We start from the raw sequence: 26,669 nt of genomic DNA, 5'->3' as shown, positions 1-26,669 counted from the left end.
ACACATTGAGGCGGACACACTCGTACCCCATGTGTCAGAAAGTTGTTCATCTTAATTCACAATACAGAACTACTGCACATGTCTCTTCTGCAAGATGTTCAGCTATAACATTAGTTTATCACTTTATTCTGAGACATTCGAGCATTCTTTGTCTGTCTATTGGAAACTTATAGACTCTTGACCTCATTTAAACAGCGCTTAAAAAGGTTCACCCAAAGTCAATCAGCTACATTTGAGGCATGCATATGAATAAAAGAAAAGCATTTAACATACATTTCAAATTATACTAATGGTAAACACATCAAATGATAATACTAATGAGAAACACAACAACATGATATTAATGATTTCTTAAAATAAATGATTTTTAGGATCTAAATGATTGAATGATAAAACATAAGCAAATGATAAAACATAATCAAGAAATATTTTTTTTTCCCTGCTTCATCATATTTTATTCTAAATATGAAGCTGTTTTTTACACCACAAAGGTGCAGCAGTAACCAAAGGATTGTAGAACTTAAAGATAAAGATAATAAATATAAAGTCTGCTGTCAATAAAATGATTTCAAGAGAGAGTCGCCTACATACTTTTACTCTTATTTTATGTAGGATTATGAAAAGTGTCTCATCATGAAATGGTATAACATACAAAACAAGTCAGGAAGTCATAGAGCAGCTGCTTTCACTTCTATCGACTTCAGCCGTGGACGCATCTGAGCGCAGTTGATCTCTGTGACAAGATCTCGAAACTTCAACTGATCTCTCAGATATGCAAGATGAGAGGATACTTACTTGCAATACTTGTGGTCCCACTTTTGAAACATTGCATTTGCGATTATGTGAAGAACTTTGATGGAGACATCAAGGACTTTGTAGTTTCTAAAAGTAAGTTGTTCGTTCTTACTGACCATCGACTACATCAGATGAGACTCGATCTTTCTGAGGAGAAGAGGAAGGACATCACTAATGCCACTCATCAAAATAGAGTCAACATTCTAGTGCCTTTTGACGACAACGACACCCTGATAACCTGTGGGACCTTTAGAGATGGATATTGTGAAGTTCTTGATCTGAATAACATTACAAAGAGTATTTACTATGAAAGTGGTATCTCGGTAGGACCGAGCCAGAATGAGAAATCTGTTGCGTTCATAGCAGGTCCAAGTACCAGTAGGTACCTTTTGGTTGGGAAAAATGACAAAAGCACTCAAGATTCCCAGTATCCTGTTGTTAAATTGTGGAACACTTTACAGTCTCAGTATAAGGGTATTTTCAACGACATAGGAGAAGGAATACACCCCTTCATCCAGAGCACCGCTAGAGATGTGGAGTTTGTTGACGGATTCCAGAGAGTTTCTCCCTCAGAGTCCTACTTATTTCTCAACGCAAAGACTGACTCGGAGAGGAAAGTGCTCGTCCTGTGGATGGACAGCACTAAAGTAAAAAAGTCAGACATCTTTAAATCCCTACAGGCTGCAACGATAGAGTGCTGCAATGATAAAGCTCGTCCAGTGCTCGTCTCCTCCACCGTTATTCCCTCAGGGAACGGTGTTATTTGGGCAGGAGTGTTCAGTGCGCAGAATCAGCAGGATCCGGAGAACACCGCGCTGGCTCTATACGACATCAGTACAGTTCAAGGCAAAGTGAAGGGTTTCTGCACTACTGGTGAAAAATGTGATTCTGAGGTTGGAAAATCAGCATTTATGTGTTTTTTTTTTGTTTGTTTTTTTTTTACAAATGTTTAGGCCTAGTAGTTGTACCGATTTGAGTTACCCTATGTATAATAATTGTAATAGAATATATAATATGTTGCATGAGAAAACTTAATTTCACTATTCACCAGAGTCATAATATTTTTGTTCTTTGTGTTGCAGAGTGGTAGTAACCTTCAGCCGCTCTCTGTGGTGTTCAAGTACAGCTCAATGTCATCAGTGGCAGCAGTTAGAAGTGGATCCTGGATTGTGTTGTTCATAGGAACCAGTGATGGACAACTGATAAAGGTCTCCTTCACCTCTCAATAAGTTTTCATTTCTAAATTCCTGCCCTCCATTTAATCTGTTGTTTACCTCTGCATTTGAACTAATACAATCACAATTTATGATTTGTATTTCTATTTGTTGCTAGCTGGTTTTGGATGAGAAATTCACACCAGGCTGTCCAATAGTGCTGTACAAATCTGATGATGAACGAGCAGTGCTTCCCAGAATGCACTTTGATCCAGTAGATTTATATATCTACATCACTCTAAGGAAAGAGGTGAGGTTTAGAAATTTAGAAATTGCAATTACTTTACTTGTGTGTTACAGTACATTGAATCATCATACTTGTCTCTTTCTGCTCATGTTTTTGATGTAGCTCAGAAGAGTGTCTGTGGTTCAGTGTGATAAATACAGATCTCTGAAAGACTGCAGAACTGCTCTGGATCCTCTTTGCGGCTGGTGTGTGAACACACAGAGGTCAGCCTGCCTTTATCACATGTGACTTTTCACACATCACACATGCAATCTGAATAGGCTGCATCATCACCTAACAATAATATGCCTAATGGTTCACTGTAGAACAGTCTTTTAAGTTCTTATCATCTATATGGACATGGTGAGCAGTGTGCAAACAGATCTGTACGTGATATATTGATGATGTTTTTATCCAGATGTTCTACTCAAGATGAATGCTCAAATACTTCATGGGTGTCCATCCCAAAAAACTCTCTTAAGACACAGCTGCTTTCTTTTCAGATGACAGAGAACTCTTCTAGAAAGGTAGAGGGTCATAATCTGGAAGTATTTATCATAATTTAGGGAATATATTTAATAAATAGTTTATAAGATCAAACATTGCCCTCTGCTACACAGGTTAATCTACATCTTGCCTTGAGTCTGGAGAGCACAGGAAATCCCGCCTTCTCATGTTCCTTCACCACAGGAAGTGTGAATCTGTGTGACGGGTCTGATCTGACTGCAGTTTTCCCAAACTGCTCCTGTACTTTTCCTGATCACATACTTTATACTGGAGGTTAGTTTTCTATTAATGAAGTTGTATGTGCGTATTATACAGTACATTTTTGTAGTCAGAATAGGATTTTTTGGTAACACTACAATACGGTAACACTTTACATGACAGACCATCGCAAGTCCATTAGTCCTTCGTAACAGAAGTAGCAGAAGAGCTCCGAGTATGTCAGAAATAGAGTGTGGCATCGGTTTACTGTTGGGGTTTTGTCGTGTAGTGTCGCGCCGCATCCAGTGTAGTATCACTGACTATAATGGACGTTCTATTGTCTTTGTCCAGGAATAGCAGTGCTCGACTGCATGTTTTCAGTGTTCCACGACCTCAAGCTTAACCTGACAAATAGTAAACCATGATTAAACCATGGCAAATAGTCCTGTGCCATGAACAACAAGGTTCATCGGACTCAGTGAAATCTTGGTTGTACATGGTTGGAAATTGAAATCCATGGATTAGTGTGGATGTCAAAACCAAACTGGCATATTACTTAACAATTAGTTAATAGTAAAGTCATAACATAATGATACATTTGCAAATCATTAGTTAATGATTAATTAAAGCAGACAACTGGAAGTTGAAGTACATTGCTTTGACCAACTGTGGTAATTAACGCATTAATTTACACTTTTAGTTAATAAAATAATTTAATAAGGAATTAATACATTATGACACATTTAATTAATAACAATTCATATATTACTTAATGTATTAATCATTTAGAATCTTTATTAGTTACTGATGCAGTAATCATTAATTAATGGTTTAGTTCTTCATGAGTCATACATTAACACATCATTATCTGTGCATTAGTTAATCATGAATTAATGCTTATTAGTGCACCCGTATTGTAAAGTGTTACTGATAACCATAAACATTTTTGATAATCTATTCAGTTTCAGAAGTTTCTGCTACTGTTACCATTAAGGATCAGAAGATCACAGAGACACTGACACTGAGGAACTGCTCCAGTATCACAGAAAACACAAATGCTTCTTATACACAGTGAGAAAATGAAATTCAGTGTGAAGAATTGCATAGTACAGAAATGATAACACAGAGCTTTATAGGTTATATTAATAAATCATATCATGAATCATGAATGCAGGTGTGTGCAGTGTGTCTCATCTGGGTGTCAGTGGTCCTCTTCCTCTCAGCGTTGTGATTGGACACATGGAACTGGACCGCAGTTACTCATACAGGTGAGACATGCTTCATTATACGTATACGTATTGGGAAACACGTACTGTATATGTAACCTTTATAAAGATTCAATATGATATTAATTCATTGGTAATAGCTTAAATATCATTGTGTCAACTGAAGAAAACTCAGGAAGTAAATGAACCGCTCAGTTCTCTCTCTTTTTCTACTTTTAAGGATGCATGTAAAGATCTACGCCCTGAGATTATCTACAGAGTAAGTCAAGTCAAGTCATCTTCATTTATATAGCGCTTTTAACAATGTAGATTGTTCCAAAGCGGCTTTACAGAGATACAAGGATAATTTAAAGTAATAGAGATTGTTTTGGCTTTATAGCAGTTCTTGAATAAAGTTATTTTCCAGCTAAAGTTAATTTGATTGATTCACTTCTGTCGCAACGATCATTAGTTATTAACTTAGGGGCCGCTAACACGACACTGTTTTAACAGGAAACTCTACACAGACTTTAAACGCGAAACCTGTGAGAACGCTGATGGCGTGCACATGCGTATTACGAGGTCAGTCTATTGGTATGCGTGTTTGAATATATGTGCGCAGGTTTGTAATTCCCTACAAACCAAGCCTTAAAAAACTACTTGTCTGGCCTTAACATTTTTTATACTTTATATTTTTTAATTTTATCACTTCAGGATAGATACGCGAACCGAATTTTCCCGACAACGCTTTATCTGTAGAGTGGTAAAGGGATCCTCCATAAGGAGAAACTAGTTGGCACTTTAGCACCCCGCTATGACATCGGGTCCAGGCGCAGGTCCTTCATCAGATTTGGATTCAGCCTAGATCCGGCAGGCTGCGGGAAAACCTCGGGATAAACAAAAACACTAAAATTAGCGTAGATGCCATTCTTCTTATGATGTAACGAGTACATCAGGATTTATGGGATGTGTTCCCGGTTCCAGCTGACCTGATCTATGCAGCCTAACATTGAAGTATAGAAGTCTATAATGTGTTATGTGTATGCTAGGTCAAAGAGATGTGTTTTTAGTCTAGCTTTGAACTGACAGAGTGTTTCTGCTTCCCAGACAATGGTAGGAAGACTGTTCCAAAGTTTTGGTGCTAAATAGGAGAACGATCTACCGCCAGCAGTCGATTTTGATATTCTAGGTATTATCAACTGGCCAGAATTTTGAGATCGCAATAGACGTGAAGGACTATAATGCGTTAAGAGCTCGCTCAAGTACTGCGGAGCTAAACCATTTAGTGCTTTGTAAGTATTCAGCAATATTTTTAAATTTATACGATGTTTAATAGGGAGCCAATGCAGTGTTGACAGAACAGGGCTAATATGGTCATACTTCCTGGTTCTGGTAAGAACTCGAGCTGCTGTGTTTTGGACCAACTGTAGTTTGTTTATTAAGCGTGCAGGGCAACCACCCAGTAGAGCATTACAATAATCTAGCCTTGAGGTCATGAACGCATGAACTAATTGTTCCGCATTTGTCAATGAGAGCATATGGTGTAGTTTATATATATTTTTAAGATGGAAAAATGCGGTTTTACAGATACTAGACACGTGACTTTCAAATGAAAGATTGATATCAAAGAGCACACCCCGGTTCCTAACCGACGACGAAGACTTAACAGAGCAGCCATCAAGTGTTAGACAGTATTCTAGGTTATTACGCGAGGAAGTTTTTTGTCCAATAATTAGAATCTCTGTTTTTTCAGAATTTAGTAGTAGGAAATTACTAGTCATCCAATTTTTTTATATCAGCTATGCATTCCATTAATTTTGTGAATTGGTAGTTTTCGTTAGGTTGTGAAGAAATATAGAGCTGAGTATCATCGGGATAACAGTGAAAGCTAATTCCATGCTTCCTAATGATATCTCCTAATGGTAGCATGTACAGAGTGAACAGCAGTGGTCCTAGTACTGAGCCTTGTGGTACACCATAGTGAACTTGTGATCGATAAGACATCTCTTCATTTACTGTTACAAACTGATAACGGTCAGATAAGTATGATTTAAACCATGCTAGTGCAATTCCACTAATGCCAACATAATTTTCAAGTCTATTTAATAGAATGTTGTGGTCAATAGTGTCAAATGCAGCACTAAGATCGAGTAACACCAATAGAGATACAACCATGATCGGATGATAAGAGCAAATCATTTGTAACTCTAATGAGAGCTATCTCAGTACTATGGTACGGTCTAAATCCTGACTGAAAATCCTCGCAGATATCATTTCTTTCTAAAAAGGAACATAGTTGTGAAGATACTGCCTTTTCTAGTATCTTTGACAGAAAGGATAGATTCGAGATCGGCCTGTAATTGACTAATTTTGTAGGATCAAGTTGCGTTTTTTAACAAGCGGTTTAATCATAGCCAGCTTAAAGGTTTTTGGTACGTATCCTAGAGACAAAGATGAATTAATGATAGTAAGAAGAGGATATATGACCTCTGGAAGCATCTCTTTCAGTAGCTTAGTCGGTATAGGGTCTAACATAGGCCTACATGTTGTCGGTTTAGATGATTTAATGAGTTCAGAGAATTCTTCCTCTCCTATAGCAATAAATGAATCAAAATTTTCCTTTGGGAGACTACAATGCACTGCCTGATGCGATACTGTAGTAGACGGTTGCATAGTTATAATTTGCTGCTGTGTTGCTTGGAAATTTCTTGGCTTGAAGCTTTCTTTTTCGTTAGTTTAGCCACTGTTTCAAATAAATACCTAAATACCTTTTGTTTATTTTCTTCTAATAGGTTTGAAAAATAAGCAGATCTAGCAGCTTTTAAGGCCTCTCTGTATGCAATCGAACTCTCTTTCCATGAAATGCGAAATACCTCTAGTTTTGTTTTCTTCCAGTTGCGCTCCATTTTTCTGGCTGCTCTCTTAAGGGCCCGAGTGTGCTCGTTGTACAGTACCACGGCATTGGACTATTTTCTTTAATCTTCTTTAAGCGCAACGGAGCAACTATGTCTATAGTGCTGAAAAAGAGAGAGTTAAAAGTTTCTGTTACAATATCGAGTTCTTCTAAGCTATCTGGGATGCTGAGATGATGAAACTGATTAGGAAGATTATTAATAAAGCAATATTTAGTGGCAGAAGTGATAGGTCTACACTCTTAGAAAGAATGTGTCAAAAATGACACAACCTGTGTTAAATTTTAACACATCTGTGGGTGAGCTCCAGGACTACTAGAGTTGTGTTAATTTTAACTCATTCACTGTGTTAATGAGTTTAACACACTAAATGTGTCAGAAAGGTTAACATAAAGATGTGTAAAAGATGTGTAAACATGTGTAACATTACCACATTATGTGCTATCCTTGGCTACACACACTGTGTTAAGAAAGGTATCTAAAATCCTAAATCCTAAACAAAATAAGCATTTGACAAAATAAAGTCTGTGGTTGATTATCTTATTTATTATAATGACTGGCATATTATCAACAATTAAATTCAATCCAGAATAGAACAATACAATTTAAATCAGTCAAAAAGGAAATGTCCAACATAGGATAAAACAGTTATTTTCTCAATCTCATTAGGTAACATGACACACTTCCCCACCTTCAAAATAATTTCACTTATTTCCAAAACATTTTTGGCTTGATGTACATTGGTGGCCAAGTTTAGAAAATATTAAGCATTTTAATGTTTTTGAAAGAAATCTCTTATGCTCACCAAATATTTTATTTGATACAAAAGTACAGTAAAAACAGTAAATATTTTGAAATATTATTACAATGTAAAACAGCTGTTTTCTATTTGAATATATTTAAAAAATATTTTATTCATGTGATCAAAGCTGAATTTTCAGCATCATTACTCCAAGTTTTCAGTGTCACATGATCCTTCAGAAATCACTCTTATACGATGATGATGCTCAAGAAACAGTTCTCATTATTATTATCAATGTCTGGACCACCCAAGAGGACGTTTGACTGACATGTAACGCAACCAATCACAGTTTGTTTTGTTCTGCGTCATGTTTAGGGGCGTGATAATATATGATGTTGATGTCCCTACAATAACAGACTGGCTGCATCTAATAAATTATTCATTCAAGAACGTTAAACAATGGAGCCGCGAACTTCAAATACTTTTGAAAATCCAGTGTTTAGTTGATCCTGGTAAGCGCTCATTGTCACAGTTGTAAGCACAATACCATTCTTCTTCCACGAGGGGTTTTGGTGTCACGGCATTTGTTTCCAGGCGAACAGATAAAGAACACGACACTCACATCTCCCGAACATCCTGTAGAATTCAACCAATCAGATCGCGACTTTGAAACTCCTGAAGTGTTTCCAGAAAAGTGTGACATATGCATCAGTCCCCTGTTTCCTGGATGCAAACGTGTCCACCAAGACAAATGTGCTCAGTTCTTCTTCAGAGAAGATCGCAGTTCCAACACTATATAAAAATATAATAGGGAGAGAGAGAGAGAGGAGAAAATTACACAAGCATCAAATTGTTTTTAATCTCCATCATACTATAATTCAGAATATATATATATATATTTGTAAGTAACACCCTTTTGTCAGCACATTCAAACATTTCAGTTGAACTGTAAACTAAATTATGCCAGATTAAATTTTAATACTTACATTTCCTTAATTCTCTCCAAAAATGCTGAGATTCGTAGGCTTAACTGCAATCAGGGATTTAGGCTAGCCAATTTCAACTTGTTTGCAGTGAAGGGACAGCTGTTTGAGACAAATACACAGTAAGATACATGATGCAAGAAATCCCCATGTGATGATCTTTTTCTTTCCCTCAGTAGTTAACCTACCTGTGCGCTGATAGGCTATGCTTATTATTAGGCACCTTCCTGGTCAGGTCGGACTCCTTGGCCTAATAATAGATCAAAAGAATGCAAAAATAAAAACTTAAGTTGTTTAGAATGCTTGATTTGATATGAATTAATGATTTAGTGAGTTTTACTGCAATGCTTACCTGAGTAAATTAAATCTGGTGAGACTGAACACGGTGGTCGGTGGAAAATGGTCCATCTTCTGATTGGTTCATTTGCTGTGTAATAAATATTAGACATAATGCAAAGGTCACTTATTTTATATAAAGTTAGCACATGTAACGTTATTGTATGCTAACAGTTACCTAGCCTGCACATCACTCAAGAGCACTTATGACATATTGCTAATCATTTCAGCAAACTTTCAAATCCACTACTACGATTACATTTTATACGTAACGTTAATCAAATTAATAAAGAGTAGACGATTTTTAAAACACCCTTACAGATAACATTTTGTGTAACGTTATTGTAAATCGAGTAACGTTAGCACTGTAAGTTACAATCTAGGTGCGGTCACGTTTAGCTACCATTGCTTGGCGAAATTTTGCGTGTAAGTTAAAATCCATTAATAAAGGTCTCTTCATTATCTGGAATTTCGTGTGAAAGTGGAAAAAAATTATGCCGATTTTGAATCGGGGTTTCCACGCAAATTCGCAGCATTGATCAACATAAAGCTGCTTGGTTTAGTTAGCCGTGCTTCAGCTAACTTTAACGTTAACTTACACTATTGACAATGGTCGAGTTTTTTGCCCGCAAAATCTCGTCGTAACCTAGCTTTTAAGCCAGTATTAAAATAACAGTAGCAGGAAATATTGTTTTTGTAAATGAACATGAGTAAAAAAAAATAATTCAAGTACAGCGAGCTTACCTCAAGAACCTTGAGCATCACCGGCGTGATTCGGCGCGAATCATCTCCTCCCTGGTAAAAGAGGTGGTTTTCACGAACAGTTTTGACGCGAGGGGTAGTCGATAACGAAGTGATAAGGTACATGTTTTATTTTCAACAATATAGTAAAAACAAAAAAGTTGCTGTCGTTAACAGACTTTTATCTACTAACGTTACTGAACTGCAACTGACTGGAACTGGATTATGTTCACTCAAAAGTCACCTTATTGGTTGGTTCAGTTCGACTAGCTAATTTAAATAACGGTCGCGTTATAAAAATTAACACATTAAAGTGTGTAAGCACATCAGTCTACTCATATTGTGTTAAATGCTTTGAGTAAATACCCAAGTTGTGTAAACTTTAAACTACACATGGATATGTGTAAAATAGATTATTTTTTTATACACAGTTTTAGTTAATATTGACACAAAATGTGTAAATTAGAGTGTTACACATAATTTGTGTCATTTTTCTACACATTCCTTCTAAGAGTGTAATTTGTAACACGGAGTCGACTTTGCAGCGGCTAAATGTAATTTACACAAGACTAGATAATGATCTGAGATGTCATCGCTCTGCTGCAGAATTTCAACGGCATCAACAATTATTCCGTGTGATAATATTAGATCTAGAGTATGATTACGACAATGAGTGGGTCCTGACACGTGTTGTCTAACTCCAATAGAGTTAAGAATGTCTTTAAATGCCAATCCCAATGCATCTTTTTCGTTATCTACATGTATATTAAGATCACCAACAATTAGTACTTTATCTGCAGAAAGTCAGCAAATTCTTTGATAAAATCTTTATGGTGCCCTGGTGGCCTGTATACAGTAGCCAGCACAAATCTCAAACGTGATTTGTCATTTACACTATATATTTTTACATTAAGCACCAACACTTCAAAAGAAGTATATTTAAAACTAGATTTCTTAGTGATTTTGAAAATATTACTAGAAATTACAGCGACACCTCCCCCTTTGCGTTTCAGACGAGGTTCATGTTTATAACAGTAATCTTGCGGGGTGGACACATTTAAAGTAATGTAATCGTTTGGTTTTAGCCAGGTTTCTGAAATATTCTAAAAAATATTTTTAACTTCTGTTCCTTAAAAATGTTGTGGTCATATTAAATGATATGGATTTTATTTTTTTCTATTTATTTTTTATTTTTCCTGCACTCCCTTACTGAGTGCAACTTTTGTCTCCTGCAGGAGCCAGAGATTCTCTCTCTGGAGCCCAACAAGGTTTCTTTCCATGGCAGAAACAATGTTTTATTAAGAGGAAAGAACCTGGAATCTGTTACTAAAATCCTTATTCAAGGGGATCTGGACTGTATTCCTAAAGAGTGAGACTCTGTGTGTTTGTGTTTAGTTGTATTTATGAATCTGTGTAGATTGATATAAATGATACTGTATATCTGTGCATGAATGTTTCCCCTCAGATCTCCAGTGTTTGATCGCTCCAACAACACTCTAAGGTTCCACATTCCTCCCAGTGGAACTAAAGGAACAGTGAAAGTGTGTGTTGTTACTCCTGACGACTGTTGTCATGGTAACAGTCTCATCACTTACAGGTCCCAGCCCAGCTGCACAGGAATACAGCCCACAGTCTCCTGGAGGAGGTAAGAGCTTTCAGACCACTGGTAGAACAGCTTCCATATCCCATCAGTGCCTTGAGATGACATCGGCACATTATAATTACTTAATCTAATGTCATACAGCCCATTTTAAACACAGAATTTGCAAGAATGCTGTTAATGTGGGAAAATAATATTTTCAGTGTAATGATCTGCAGAGTTACTGTTGATGAAAAAATAAATAAAATAAAAAACCCACTCATATGCAAGAAAGGTCAGGTCATTTCCAATGTTTTGTCTTTGTTCTGAGAGCTGCAGTTCGTAACAGTCACTTTGTGCACTTACGGTAATTTGAGGTAGAATGAGAACTGCACATGTGCATAGAGAGTGTGTCTGTAAAAGATGTAAAAGGTGAGCAGGAGAAGAGATAACCACTCTCCCAACTTTTGTAAACTTTCCTTTATTTCCCTTTCTATTTGTGACCAGAGTTGAATGTTTATTTGTATGCTTTTTCTCACTCAGTCGTATGCAGATGAGTGTGACATTTAAGTCATTTTATTAAACCCGGGGAAAATACACTGTTAGAAATGTCTGTAAATTACACAGTATTTAACTGTAAAATGAACTGTATTTTACTGTAGGACAATTATACAGCATGTTACTGTATTTTAAAGTTACATTTTGAAAAATATCCCCTTGGCGCCACTAAAATACAGTATTTTTAATTTACTGTAAATCTAAATACAGTAAAAAAAAATGAGCGCGAAACCTGACCAATCACAGAAAAGCTTTTATTTCCCGCTTGGAGAAAGAAGAAAACGAAGACGCACAGATACGAGAAGAACCAGCCAGATTCAAAGGTGTGTACAAATATTCCTCATTTTACTTTACATATATTATATTTTTGGTTTAACTAAAAAAAAAAAAAAAAAAACACTGCCACTTAACGGCGCGCAGTCACCTCACATTATGCTGTGAAGAGAGCTAGAAAGAGTTGTGTTGACACTGTGCAAACATTCATATTTCTTTCCTTTCTTTCCCTTTTCTGAACGTTTCACCGTCAAAATATGGACATTAACGGGTCTCTGCCTTGGGTTTGACCACGTCAGGAGCTGGTGAGTGTTCATGTGAACTGTTGGCCGAACAACAAAGCTTTTGTGGATTTAGTTTAAAGTCAGTCGGTTTTTTTCCCGCTATTATCGCGTGCCGATTACCCCATACAAATGCATTATGCACGTCATATAGTGCTAGAGTAAAACCCGCAATGTTCTTGTGCAAACACTGTGGCGTCTCTGTGGAGACATTATACGCCTTTATTAATCATGCCAAAGGGCATAAAAACAAGGCGAACTTCAGGTTTTCGTGTGCAGTTCCTGAATGCCCATGCACTTTCCAGAGACTCTCCGCCCTTCAGTCTCACATGTACCGCAAACACAGAAAGGCCGCAAAAAACCCAGACAGATCAGAACACCACGATCTGAATTTTATATGCAGTGTTGAAGGCTGTACATTCGTGTCGACCAAATTCGCCAGTCTTTGTGAACATCTAAAATGGCATATTCGTGATGGCAAAAAAATTGAATGTCCAATTACTGGCTGTAAAAAATATTTTCGAGTGAAGTCGACATTTTCAGCACACCTCAGTAGAAAACATAAAACCCATGTAGAGAAATCTGTCTGTGCAAGTGCATATAGGCCTATGACTGAGATTTCTGTTGCTGTGCCAGATGTGAATATTGAAGGCTTTGATGATGTGGAATTTCAAGACAGTAGTTCAGCCATTCAGCTTGACAAAGACAAATTTCTGACAAATTTGGCTTTATTCTATTTGAGGATGCAGTCAGAAATGATTCTGCCAGCTACAACAATTCAGATTTTAATTGATGAGTTCATGGAGGTGCATACAAATAGCATGACGCATACCTTGTCCAAAGTTAATGAAGAATTGACAAAGCTAAAAATTCCAGACTGTCAAATAAATGAAATGATAAGTGGGTTAACTAAAGAAAACTTACTTAAGATGTATAATGAGGGATATTTTAAGTCAGATCAGACTCGGAAGTCCTTTTTCAAAAAACATTTCAATTATGTGGAGCCTGTGCAGGTGTACCTAGGCTGTGATGCATCAGGAAAAGAGCGCTTTTGTCAGTACATACCAGTGAAAGACACTTTGAAGGCATTTCTGAACAATGGATCTGTTAAAGAGCAGTATGATAAGGCTAAGGAACAAACATCACAAAATCCCCATGTACTTGAGGATATAAGGGATGGGAGAAATTTTAAAGAAAACACTCTTTTTAAAGAGTCTTCATCAGTAGTGTCTCTAATTTTATATCAAGATGCATTCGAGGTAGTTAATCCTCTTGGCTCTGGAAGAAAAAAACACAAACTAGTTGCTGTGTACTTGACACTTTCAGAAATCTGTCCCCATAATAGATCATCTATTGATCCTATGCAATTGGTCATGCTTTGCAGAGAGGAAGATTTTAAGTTTTTTGGGCAGCAACAAGTTTTCACACCTCTTTTGAGTGATCTCAAGGACATGGAGGAATTTGGAATTGTACTGGAGAATGGAGAGACAGTGAGGGGAGCAGTGATTGCCATTGTTGGGGACAATTTGGGGTCACATAGCATCGGAGGGTTTACTGAGAATTTCAGTAAGAGTAGACATTTCTGCCGTTACTGTCTCATAAACAGAGACATGTTTGAAAGCAAAGGCACAGACTTAGGTCCAACAAGAACAAAACAGAGTTACCAAAACAGTGTGGCAATGTCTGAAGGGCAAGAAATGTGTGATGGTGTCAAGTTCGACTCTGTGTTCAACTGCCTAAAACACTTTCATGTGTGTGATCCTGGGCTTCCTCCGTGTTTGGCACATGATCTTTTTGAGGGAGTTGTTTCAACAGATCTGGCTTTGTACATAAAACAGCTTGTCACTGTAGGGAAACACTTCAGCTATGTTCAGCTGAACAGAAACATATCTAGCTTTAAGTTCTGTGGAAGTGACATGAATAATAAGCCATGTGAAATAAAACCTGATGGTGGAAAGTTGACAGGACATGCAGCTCAGAACTGGTGTCTGCTTCGATTGCTCCCATTACTAATTGGGGATCGAATAAAAAATCCACTTGATGATGAAATTTGGCAGTTGTGCTTGAAGTTAAGGGAGCTTGTTGAAATGATATGTGCACCAAAAATTCATCATGATCAAGTAGCCTACATGAAATGTCTGATTGAAGAATATTTGCACTTAAGAGCTACCTTGTTTCCAGATGCACCACTGAAACCAAAACATCATTTTTTACTTCACTACCCTGAACTCACACTTAAATTTGGACCACTGATTAGACTATGGACTTTACGGTTTGAAAGCAAGCACACATATTTTAAACAATGTGCAAGAAAATTACGAAATTTCATAAACCTTGGGAGTACACTAGCTGAAAGACATCAGCTATTGCAAGCCTATTTGAGTGCTGGCTCCATCTTTCCTCCAAATTTGCAAGTAGGTGAAGCAGATGAGTTTCGCAGTCACTTATACAACACCCACATTCAGGAAGCTGTAAGGATGCAAGGCATTCATGACTCCACCTTTGTAACATTAACTGCTACATACAAAGGAACCAAGTACCAGACATCAATGGTTGTTGTGGTAGATCAAACTGATGATGTATACACATTCGGAAAAATTGAAATGATTCTGATACACTTCTCAAAATTATTCTTTGTTGTTGAAAAGTGTAAATCAGTGCCAGTTGTTGATCTGGGTTTACACTTTCTGCAACAAGAGTCCAGTCCCCATTATTTATGTGTAAACGCAGAGAATCTAGCTGACTATTACCCTCTGCCAATATACAAACGATTTGATGCTAATTTTGTTGCACTTCACCACTCTGTTTGTCTTAGGTGAGAAGCTAAAAGATGGAAGCCGTCATTAGAGTTGTTCTCCCAATGCTGGATGATGATCAACTTAACCACCTGATATCAGAATTGACTAGAATTGGTGTGAAAACAGACGATGACCTCCAATATTTAACTTCAGATGACCTCAAAGACTTCCTTTCACCAATAGACTGCAGGAAACTGATTCATTATTTCAAAATCAGAGGTTAGTCATTTGTATATAATATGTATATCGTAAAAAAACTGTTTATGTGGGTTTTAAGCCATATTCATTATCAGTGAAGTAGAAATATGTATATTTGTTAAATTATTAATTTACTGTTATTAAATACTTTGTCACGTTTCTACACTACATCTGTTAAATTAGATTTTTATGTTCAATATTCCGTTTAGTTTTGTAATATACAGTAGTAAAAACGGCTTATGTGGGTTTTAAGCATGATCTATGAAGTAGAAATATGTACATTTATCAAATAATTAATTTACTGTTAGTGAATACTCCTAATTTCACGTTTCTACACTACATCTGTTAAATTTGATTTTTATGTTCAATATTCCGTTTAGGTTTGTAATATACAGTAGTAAAAACGGCTTATGTGGGTTTTAAGCATGATCTATGAAGTAGAAATATGTACATTTGTCAAAAAATTAATTTACTGTTAGTGAATTCTCATAATTTCACGTTTCTACACTACATATGTTCAAATTTTATGTTCATTTTTTTATGTTCAATATTTCATTTAGGTAATGAAAATATTCTAGCTTCTCAGCCAAGCAACCGTCCAAACTCTTCAACGTTCTCTGTGCAGTGTCATGGATCCAGTCAAGTTACAAATCCGAGTCCAATATCCACTCCAGTCCCAGTTCAAAGTGCAGCATGGGTGTCAGATTTTCAAATACCCTGGGGTAAGATGACACCAAATTTAAGAACATGTCTTGCACAAGGAAAGCGACCTGAAGCCTCAGATAGGAGACACATGGTTAGGGTGATTGTGGATTCAATCAGAGAGGTGTGTTTAAATCCAACCAAGCGCCAATGTTCAGAAGTTGCACAGTCAATCATCCATAAGTATCCAAACAGTTTCAGTGACAAAACAGAGGAAGGAGAGTTAATTGGTTGTGGTTACTACTCTTTGTTGTGTCAGTTGAAGACAAGGGTGGAACATCTTAACCGGAACAATACAATGGCTCGACTTAGAAAACCTAAACGAACAGGAGACGAAGTGGATGATAGCCAACCTTCAACATCTAAATCCGCTAAACTGGATAGCTATGGTTGTGTGAACTGGAACCCTACTGAACTTCCTGAAAGGGAAACCTTTGATTCTTTAGAGATGAAGAGACAGGAGATTCTTAGTCTATTTTCCCAAGAAGGACCCCGTGCAGCCGAGCGCAGCAAAGTCCAGGAATTAATGAAAATTACATTCATTGCACAACGTCACAGCATTAATGCCAGCCCTCCACCCAGTATCTCAGATCTTCAGGCAAGGTGGCCTTTTCTTTTTACAAAGAGATTCTTATGCGCTCATTTTAAGGAACTGACTGGGATTGATCCGGACACCAGATTTAATGACTCCCTTTGCACCAAAGGGGAAAGGATTATCTGCTTCTTCAAAAATCTTCAGTCCAGGTGGGGAAAAGAAGTTAGAGCAGTCCTCAAAGACATTGACAGAGAGGGCAGAGATGTCGACCCAGGCCTTGCAGCGGTCCTGTTGATGATGGCCCACTTCAAAGAAAAGGAGGAATCACTGTTCCTTTTAGCCGATGTGAGTATTTTCCATTTATATATTCAAAAATGTATGTAACTGACAGTTAGTAAAACTTTTGTGTTTGTGTGTGTGTAGGTCACAACAACTCCAACAGATGCAGAGACCAGGCTTTCACTTCCTTCTACTCCAAGGCTGATCATGCTTGGTAAGATCCTTTAATACATGATTTAGCAATGTTTAAGAGATGGTTTAGAGCTGCACGATTAATCGTTAAAAGATTGTGATCGCGATTCAGACACCCACACAATCTCATAAATAAATGTCAATGATTCGTCTTTTAAATGGACATTGAGACATCGTCTCATAAAACATTTTAAATGGACTGCATTTCAATTTATCCAAAATCGTGCAGCTCTAGGATGTTTTTTAAAAACAAACATGTTGCTTTATTCTTAGATCTCCATGTTTAACATTTTGCTTAAAGAGTTAGGCTAGTTCACCCAAAAATTTTCATCTTCGGAACACAAATTAGGATAGTTTTGATGAAATCAGAGAGCTTTCTGACCCCTCCATAGACAGCAACGTCATTGCAACTTTCAAGGCCCAGAAAGGTATGAAAGACTTTGTTAAAATAGTCCATGTGACTCCAGACTTTATTCAACAATTTCTTCTTGTCTGTGTCAGTCTCCTACGTTGTTTACGTTGTAAATACAGCACTTCCGGGTTCTACGTCAGAACGGTGCCTCACTATTGGCCGACGCTGTTCATTTGGGCACGACAACACATGTGTGTGATGCTGATGCAGGAGCTAGCCAATGGTGAGCCGGCATTCTGACGTAGAACCCGAAAGTGTTGTATTTACAACATAAACAGTGTAGGAGACTGACACAGACAAGAAGAAATTGTTGAATAAAGTCTGGAGTCACATGGACTAATTTAATGATTTCTTTTCTACCTTTCTGGGCCTTGAAAGTAGCAATGACGTTGCCGTCTATGGAGGGGTCAGAAAGCTCTCGTATTTCATCAAAAATAACCTAATTTGTGTTACGAAGATGAACAAAGTCTTACGGTTTTTGAACAACATGAGGGTGAGTAATTAATGACAGAATTTGTATTTTTGGGTGAACCCTTTAACATCTCCTCAAATAAGTTTTGAATAACAAGGGTGACTAAATGATGATTGTCATTTTTGGGTAAACTATCCTTTTAAACTAATAAGAAAAGCTCCATCTACATATTTTCACTGACACCAAAATCAAATGTTAAATGTTTTTGCAAAGTTATTTATTTATTATTTTTTACTATTACTATTATTATAATTTTTTTTAGGGGATTCAGTTCTACTCAGCAAAAAATGGATGCTGTCAATTGAAGGCAAAGTCCTCTTTCCTAAGACTGACCTGCCAGATTTTTCCTCTGCGTTTGCTGTTCTCTTCGGCTGCTATTATGTGCTTAACATCGAGTACCAAGTGGAAGCAGCCACTACTTTGGAGTTCATTCAGAGGTAAGTACATCTTGCAATATGCCATAATATTAGGTAAACATTAAAGGGATAATCCACCCAAGTTATGTCATCACTTACTTATTCAGCGGAACACAAAATAAGATATTTTGAAGAATGTTGGTGACCCAATGCTTTCGTTTCTGTTGACTTCCATTGTTTTTTTTGTGTCCATATAATGGAAGTCAACAGGGACAGAAAATGTTGGGTCACCAACATTCTTCTTTTGTGTTCCACTAAAGTAAGAAGAACATACAGGTTAGGAAAGACGTGAAGGTGGTAAGTACGTTGGAGTGCTGTCAATACCGAGAACAACGACAAAAATCGGTGTTGCCTACACTGTGTTATCCTCTTTTTAAAATTTGCACCCTGTTGACTTCAATGGGGCACGTTTTAAACCTGCTTTTAGCCTCTTAACATCCTTGATGTGTCATTGCAAGTGTACAGGTCATGTGAGTGATTCCTTCGGCGTGAACGTGGGTCAATCTGACTGCAGTAGATGTGAAAGATATGAATGAAAATGATAATTCAGCCAGCACTCATACCTGTATTTACATCCTGTTTTCGGTCGAAGTCCATAGTAATCGATTGTCGAGTTCACGCGCATTGGTTTAGTACCTATGATCATGCGCGTGAACTCGACAACCGATTACTGTGGACTTCGACCGAAAACAGGATGTAAATACAGGTATGATCGCTGGCTGAATTATTATCATTTTTATTCATATCTTTCACATCTACTGCAGTCAGATTCACACGCGTTCACTCCGAAGGAATCACTCACATTGGCTGTGCACTTGTAATGACACATCAAGGATGTTAAGAGGCTAAAAGCAGGTTTATAACATGCCCTATTGAAGTCAACAGGGTGCAAATAAAAAATAAAAAAGATAACACGTTGTAGGCAACACAGATTTTTGTCGTTGTTCTCTGTACTGACAGCACTCCAAATGTACAAAAAATGAGCTCAATGTTAAAATTGACCAAGTTCTCCTTTAGAGGGTCAGTTCACCCAAAAATGAAAATTCTGTTAGTAATTACTCACTCTCATGTTGTTCCAACCCCGTAAGACTTTCATTCATCGTCGTAACAATTTAAGATATTTTTGATGAAATCTGAGAAATTTGGCTCACTCCGTCATAGGGTTCTATGTAATTTCATTCTGCCAGCCAAGAAAAGATAGTGAAGACATTGTTAAAATAGTCCAAGTGACTACAGTGGCTCAACCTTAAGTTTATCAAGCGACGAGAATACTTTTTTTGCGCAAAAAAAACCTTTATTCAACTATTAATTTTCTTCTGTGTGGGCCTCTGACATGAGTTCAAGTGAGCGCCACAACACATGCGAGAAGTTGCTCTCGTGAACTCACTCAGAGGCCCACACTGAAGAAAAGTAATAATTGAATAAAGTCGTCATTTTTATTTTTTTTTGCACACAAAAAAGTTTTCTTGTCGCTTGATAAACTTAAGGTTGAGCCACTATAGTCACTTGGACTATTTTAATGATTTTTTACTAACTTTTCTGGGCGGAATAACATAGAAGTCTATGGAGGAGTGAGCCAGCTCTCAGATTTAATCAAAAATATCTTAATTTGTGTTCCGAAGTTGAACGAAAGTCTTACGGGGTTGAAACAACATGAGGGTGAGTAATTACTGACAGAGTTTACATTTTTGGGTGAACTATCCCTTTAAGAAAACACATGCATATAGAAAAAACAACCGTATGGAAGAAAAATAATGCCAAATGTTTTTGAAATAAAAAAGCCTGTTGAATTGCACTACTTGAAAAAAATATGCATTGCATTAACCATGCTTGCATTTTAATGCATTGTATTTTTAGGGCTTGCATTTTTATGGGCTGAAATTCAACATGGTTTTATATTTAAGCTGTGAATATTTAAATTCAAAACATTTCTCAAAAAAAAGTTGGTCGCTCTATATACTCGATCCCCAAGCAGACAAACGAACATTATTTGACATTTCAGCACGCTATTGTTGCCACACAAACCCCTCAGTTGAACTGCTAACTAGGTTGTTGTTAACTTTTTCGTTATTGTCATGACAGCGCACGCACGCGCATACCAGACATACTTGGAAGGAAGGAACTTTTAGATGCGCGCTTTCCAATTCGAAAAATTCGAGAAAGAGACTGTCTGAGAGGCAACGCCATCATCAATTAAAAAGAGAAGGTGTGAGTACAAGAAACAAGAATGGGGAAATGAATATTTGTGGCTGAAAGGTGTTGAGGGGGATACCGAGAGGGCTTTTTGTGACCTTTGCAAAACGTCCTTCTCAATCGGACATGGAGGGAGGGGAATACGAGGTCAATCGTTCAATTTTTTTAAATACTTTTTTTTAACTGTTCCTGTGGTGTTGAGCAACTACATCTCCTGTTAATCCTATAAATTTATATTATAATTTATTCATTTATTTAAAGTAAATAAATTGTAATGAAAAATAAATATAATTAAATAGTAAATCTTAAGTGGAAGTACATCTGTCAATTCGTTGAATGTTCAAAATATTATGAGTCTTAATTTAGAAAAAAAATACACATTGGTTGGCTTACTCATGAGCATACATAAAAAATTACACATTTAGGAGAATAGGGCATTATTAATACTATGCAAGGTGGTATGTGCTAGAAATGGGTAAACCACTATCAGTGAGTCTGCCAGTGGGGCACCGCCGCGCCAGACAGTGTCCCACATTGTCCCTCAGAAACATACCCCTTGTCCCCCCTTGGGCTTATTAGCAGGTGGTCACCCTATCGTAAAACAATGTGTAGTCTGACATGTTTCTTGTCCACGACATGACAAGATTTTTAGGAGTCAAAATCGTGTAATCTGACAGTGACTATTGTAACAGACAAACAAATCGTGTAATCTGAACCAGGCATAAGAGTTACCTCAGGATTTTTTGTTGTTTTATTAGCTCAATCCAAATACAGTATAAATAATTTGGATGTTTAACAATCTTTGTTGCGCACTGCACAGTTAATTTTTAGTTAGAGAAAGGGTTTGCCTTTGCAATTTTGTTTATGTTTATGCACTTTAATTAAATACAATAAATATATATTTTTAAAATATATTTACAGTTCACAGATATTTTGTTTTAAATGGGGGGAGAAAAAATCGAATCGAATTGTAAATCGAGTTTTTTATAAAAAAATCGCAGATTTTTTTGGGGGAAAAAATCGCCCAGCTCTAGCTGCAGTACTATTCCTTTTAATAATTTAGGATTTCTGGACATATAAAACGCTTAACGTAGTTTAATGGACTAATACAGTGATATAAAAGACCAAACTCACACATTATTCAGAAGGCTGTACTAAATGGCTAATAGGCAAGCAGATGGACACAGAATATGAACTTAACGCGCAAAGTTTCACGCTGAGTAGTGGTACTGCAATTTATGGAATATGGAATAGTACTGCAGCACATCTCCGTGATATAAAGTTAAGGCAACTAAACAACCAAGAGAAAAATATGTCTACTTCAAATGTAACATTTGTTCTGTACATCAGCATCGGGAGAATAACATTATAATCTTGTTCACGTAGAGAAAGATGTGGCTACACAGGGACTGTGAAGACACTGAATTACACATGAATACAGCCCTCATAGTAATCACAAATACATTTACATTTCTATAAATCAGTTTTTAAGAATGAATGGCTTGCTCTAACTGTTGCTCTGGTCTTCGTCAACAACACATGCTTGCACCTCCTGCTGGTGAGGTCGACAGCAGATGGAGAGTATGCTCGGTAATCTACTGCTTTTCCTGCATTTCCTGGATGTCAATGTTGAATCTACTGTCAAATTTGAACCACTGAATTTGTGGAAGCGAATTTGTAAAGCGAAATAAAATAGACTGGAAATTGCCAGTTGAATATTATAGGTTGTTTATTTAAACAGTTTGAATATTTTGGAAGTGAAATATGAAGAGGAATATGGATTATTGAATTGTAATTAATGAAAATGTGTTTGAAATGTTTTGAATTTAAATATTCACAGCTTAAATATAAAACCATGTTGAATTTCAGCCCATAAAAATGCAAGCCCTAAAAATACAATGCATTAAAATGCAAGCATGGTTAATGCAATGCATATTTTTTTCAACCAGTGCAATTCAACAGGCTTTTTTATTTCACAGTTGACATTTTTTATTTAACAGTTGCCATTATTTTACTTCCATACAACCGCAAATTAAGAAAACATCTTCATCAGTTTTACAACACGTGTGCTCCAAATACTCACAACACAACCAAATACATAGCACTGCAAAAGTTCACAACACAAACAAATACAGAAATGCGCTGCAAATGGCACAGAACACAATGGAAATGTTTTCAGGGGACCCCAATAACTGACGAACCCGGCTGTGTACAGCCAATGTTCAATTAACGGCTGTCCGAATTCACTCACTCGTTTTCATTCACTGCTTCAAGTGAACTGTATTAGTGGACTAATGTAGAAATGAGTGAATGAGTGTTTAGGGGGCGATTTCGGATTTAGCCAAAGTAATTTCCTCATTATTTTCACCTGGGCTGTTCTTATGACAAAACAGCATGGTGTCTATCAGCTGAATAGCTGTTCTTAGGACTTAAATGTCTTATTATTGCTGTTAACTTAACTGTTGCAAATAAATACATTTTATACAAAAAAGTTTTCATAATATGCTTTATTTATCTTTGTGTGATTGTCTCAACTTTAAAAATTGCTGTTTCATCTTTGGACCCTACATTACCTTACATTTCTTACCTATGAAACTTATTTAAACATAACATTACTTTTTTTTTTTTACAATGTTACTGATGTATAGATTAATATCTTACCCTCATGTTCTTTTTAAATGTTGTATATTGTATACAAAGTTGTATGTCATAAACATGTCATCTCTGTATGTTTTGCAAGAAAAAAAAAAAACTAGACATTGAGCACTAAGCATGCCCCATCCGGGTTCATCAGTTATTGGGGTCCCCTGGAAATATTTCCATTGTGTTCTGTGCCATTTGCAGCGCATTTCTGTATTTGGTTGTGTTGTGAGTATTTGGTTGTGTTGTTAGACATTTTTACACATCAAAAGATCTAACAATTTTTTTCTGTTATGTAAAGGTTCATTGTGAGGATTAACCCTGACAACAGCAAGTGCTCCTCAAAGTTCCAGGTCAGCAAAATAAGTGGGAAGATGGTGCAAAGGAAGAACTCTGGCCTGAACCCTCATGTATCCTCCTTCATTAAGGAGTTTCTGGATTTCAGCTGGCAAAACTATTAAGCTACTAAGAGCAAATACATTCTACACAGGAGTTTTCTGAATTAGTAAATTTTTTTGACTGAAAATGACTTATGACTGAATCTGTTCATGAATTGTTTTACAATGCTCTTAATATAAAACTTTTATGTATAAATTAAATGTTTTCAAGTTTTTGGAAAGCTGAATGTAAAATCTGCAAGAATATTAAAATGTTATTTCAAGTATTACAATTGAACAATTAAATCAATAAAAGAAGTTAAACAGTCTTTTGTTTCTTATAGTTATTTACTAGTTTTTAACCTGTTGAAATACAATAATTTGTACAGTTTTACAATAAATAGTAAAAGTGGACAACAAATTACAGTAAATTTCACAGTGTAAAGTAATATTTTTATTGTATTAAAATATATAACGAGAATTTTTTATCATTGTTTTACAGTAAAAATATATTATACTGTAAATAAATTTACAGCAAGTTAAATGGTACTGTAAATATGAATACAGTATTTTTACTGTAAGTTTAATTTACAGTAAGTTACTGGCAAACTGCTGCCAGTAAGTTACTGTAGTTTCTACAGGAAATTTTTTACAGTGTACGCTTCTCTCATTTCTCGTGCCTCTTTTCCTCCGACACCACATATTGTTTTTCTCTCTGGGCAACAACATCTCAACTTTGTGTTACAAAGTTTACTGACTCATGTGTGACCAAGAGACTAGTCTTTAGTTTAGTAAGAGCAAACTGCTTCCTAACAGCCAGACTGTTTGTTTTCATGTTTTTGTCAGGTTACTTCCATTGGTTGCTGAAACATCTTGAATTTTGTGTCTTTGTGTTTGTTTATGTGAAATACACATTCAGGAAAGTTAGTGGGAGGAATTAAAATGTTAATACTGTACTTTTACTTTAACATTGTTTATTATGCATTATTGACTGAAATTGGTTTTAATATCTCTTTATTCAGTGGTGGAAGGAAGATTCATGTTCAGGGGAGCAATATGGAATCTGTGGAATCAGTTATTGTCCGTCACTCTAATAAAGAGCTTCAAACTCAATACAGCAGAAGCTCAGGGGTAAGACTGACACACAGAGGTCAAAGGGTGAATTATGTCAAAGAATCAAGGGGATAAAATCTGTAATTAAAGTCATATTGGAGTCATATTTTCATTGTCTCTCTTTTCTCAGGACGTGTGGTTTCATTCCCCCCGTTATTATGGCAGTGGACTGTTAAGCTTATTATTGAAAGTTGTGAACTCCACTATTGACTGTGGGTATTTGTCCTACGAACCTGATCCAGAATTCACATTCACCACCTTACAGGTGGCCAACGACCTACTGGTGAACATTCAGGTAAAAAATTGTTAAAAACTGAGCAAGACCTGAACTTTATAATTTGAGTTAACGCAAATTCATCTTGTGGATCTCTATTTCTCAGAAAAAGGCAGATGCATTGACCTTGAGTATGAGTGAGGTGAAAGTGATGGGTCTACAGGGAGATCAGCAGTATCAGTGTGTTTTGGAGGTGTTTGAGTCCAATGCCATCATCTGTAAGATTAAAGGAGATTTAGGAGCCATCACAGATGTGGACTCAATAACTGTACGTCTAGTTTTTGATATTTTCAATTCTTTGGTAAATCTATAAACATGGAAGTTCATAATTTGACTTGATAATTGCTGTTAACAGTGCTTTGTTAAGTTTAATTTAAATCTTATTAAATCAACTTTATGAGATTAAAAGACATTGCTTTTCATTGTCATTTAGATCACGATTGGGAATTATGTTCTCAGGATGGGGAATACAAAGCATTTGTTCTGCCTCAGTCCACAGAACACACCTGGCCAAGTATGAAAGAGCAATGAAAACTGAGAAATTTATTTGAAAAAGGCTTAAAATCATTATTTGCAGTTTGAATTTTCTGTTTATATATATATAATAATTAACTGATATGTTAATTAATGAAATGTATGCATGTATGTGTGTATATATATATATATATATATATATATATATATATATATATATATATATACACACATACATGCATACATTTCATTAATTAACATATCAGTTAATAATTCAACTTTAAAGGAACCGTATGTAAGAAATGTATTTCAATTAATCATAAAATGGCCCTGATATGTCACTAGACATTAAGAAATCATGTTAATTTCAAGTACTTATATCACTGACAACAGTAGTCCGGCCAGGATATTGTCATTTAAAAGTGAAGTTACAGCCCTCAACTGATGTTGATGTCGTCATGTTGTGTTTTGGCCTGATGCGCCACCCTCCACCTATCTATCACGAAGTCAGCATCCGGGTTGCCAGCTCTGCTCTAGTTACCACAGCTGCAGCTACAAACGTGTCGGATAAAAAATTATACATTAATTACTTCGCAAAACATCTCTCATGAAGCATAAACATAATTAACAGAAAAAAAAACTTACTGTGTAGGACTCGTTACTTGCCATTGGAAGCTTCTTGTAGCAGCCTACGTTCCTGCTGGATCCTGCAGCTTAGCTGGCAACCTCGAGTCAGGGGGGAGGGGGAGGGGATACACCGCTCTACAGTAATTTGAAAGTGATTGCAGTACCAGTTTTGGCCACAATCTTACATACGGTTCCTTTAAATCAGGGGTGGGGAACGTTGATCCTGGAGGGCCATTGTCCTGCAGAGTTTAGCTCCAACCCTGAATAAAACATTTGGCTGCCTGCAACTTCAGTAATCCTGAAGACATTGATTAGCTTCAGGTGTGTTTGATTAGGGTTGGAGCTAAACTCTGCAGGACAATGGCCCTCCAGGATCAACGTTCCCCACCCCTGCTTTAAATAAATAAAAATGTTTTG

At 36.5% G+C, this 26,669-nt stretch overlaps 2 protein-coding genes across 2 annotated transcripts; both read left to right on the top strand.

Annotated features, from left to right (window-relative positions):
* Positions 1-779: 779 nt before the first annotated feature.
* LOC307157704 (plexin-C1-like) lies at positions 780-25,671 on the top strand (the record flags this gene model as incomplete). The annotated part of the gene is made up of 15 exons (XM_079869630.1): positions 780-1,688; positions 1,878-2,003; positions 2,128-2,259; positions 2,359-2,459; positions 2,654-2,762; positions 2,856-3,015; positions 3,903-4,011; positions 4,115-4,208; positions 4,387-4,425; positions 11,095-11,228; positions 11,325-11,504; positions 24,787-24,895; positions 25,008-25,172; positions 25,258-25,419; positions 25,585-25,671. 15 exons carry the CDS (start codon positions 780-782, stop codon positions 25,669-25,671), a joined length of 2,616 nt encoding a protein of 871 aa, XP_079725756.1.
* On the top strand, positions 15,366-24,093 carry LOC307157835 (uncharacterized protein). The gene is made up of 5 exons (XM_079869785.1): positions 15,366-15,567; positions 16,107-17,128; positions 17,207-17,276; positions 18,401-18,575; positions 23,689-24,093. Exons 1-5 carry the CDS (start codon positions 15,381-15,383, stop codon positions 23,846-23,848), a joined length of 1,614 nt encoding a protein of 537 aa, XP_079725911.1. The 5' UTR covers positions 15,366-15,380; the 3' UTR covers positions 23,849-24,093.
* Positions 25,672-26,669: the final 998 nt, after the last annotated feature.

Source organism: Squalius cephalus, assembly GCF_949319135.1.
Source record: "Squalius cephalus genome assembly, chromosome: 4".
Lineage (NCBI taxonomy): Eukaryota > Metazoa > Chordata > Actinopteri > Cypriniformes > Leuciscidae > Squalius > Squalius cephalus.
This window is presented reverse-complemented; position numbering and strand designations above follow the sequence as displayed.

Coding starts and splice junctions, on each gene's coding strand:
- LOC307157835 (XM_079869785.1), top strand. CDS start 15,381: ATGGAAGCCGTCATTAGAGTTGTTCTCCCAATGCTGGATGATGATCAA. Junction 17,277..18,400: donor TCCAAGGCTGATCATGCTTG/GTAAGATCCTTT, acceptor AATTTTTTTTAG/GGGATTCAGTTCTACTCAGC. Junction 18,576..23,688: donor ACTTTGGAGTTCATTCAGAG/GTAAGTACATCT, acceptor TGTTATGTAAAG/GTTCATTGTGAGGATTAACC.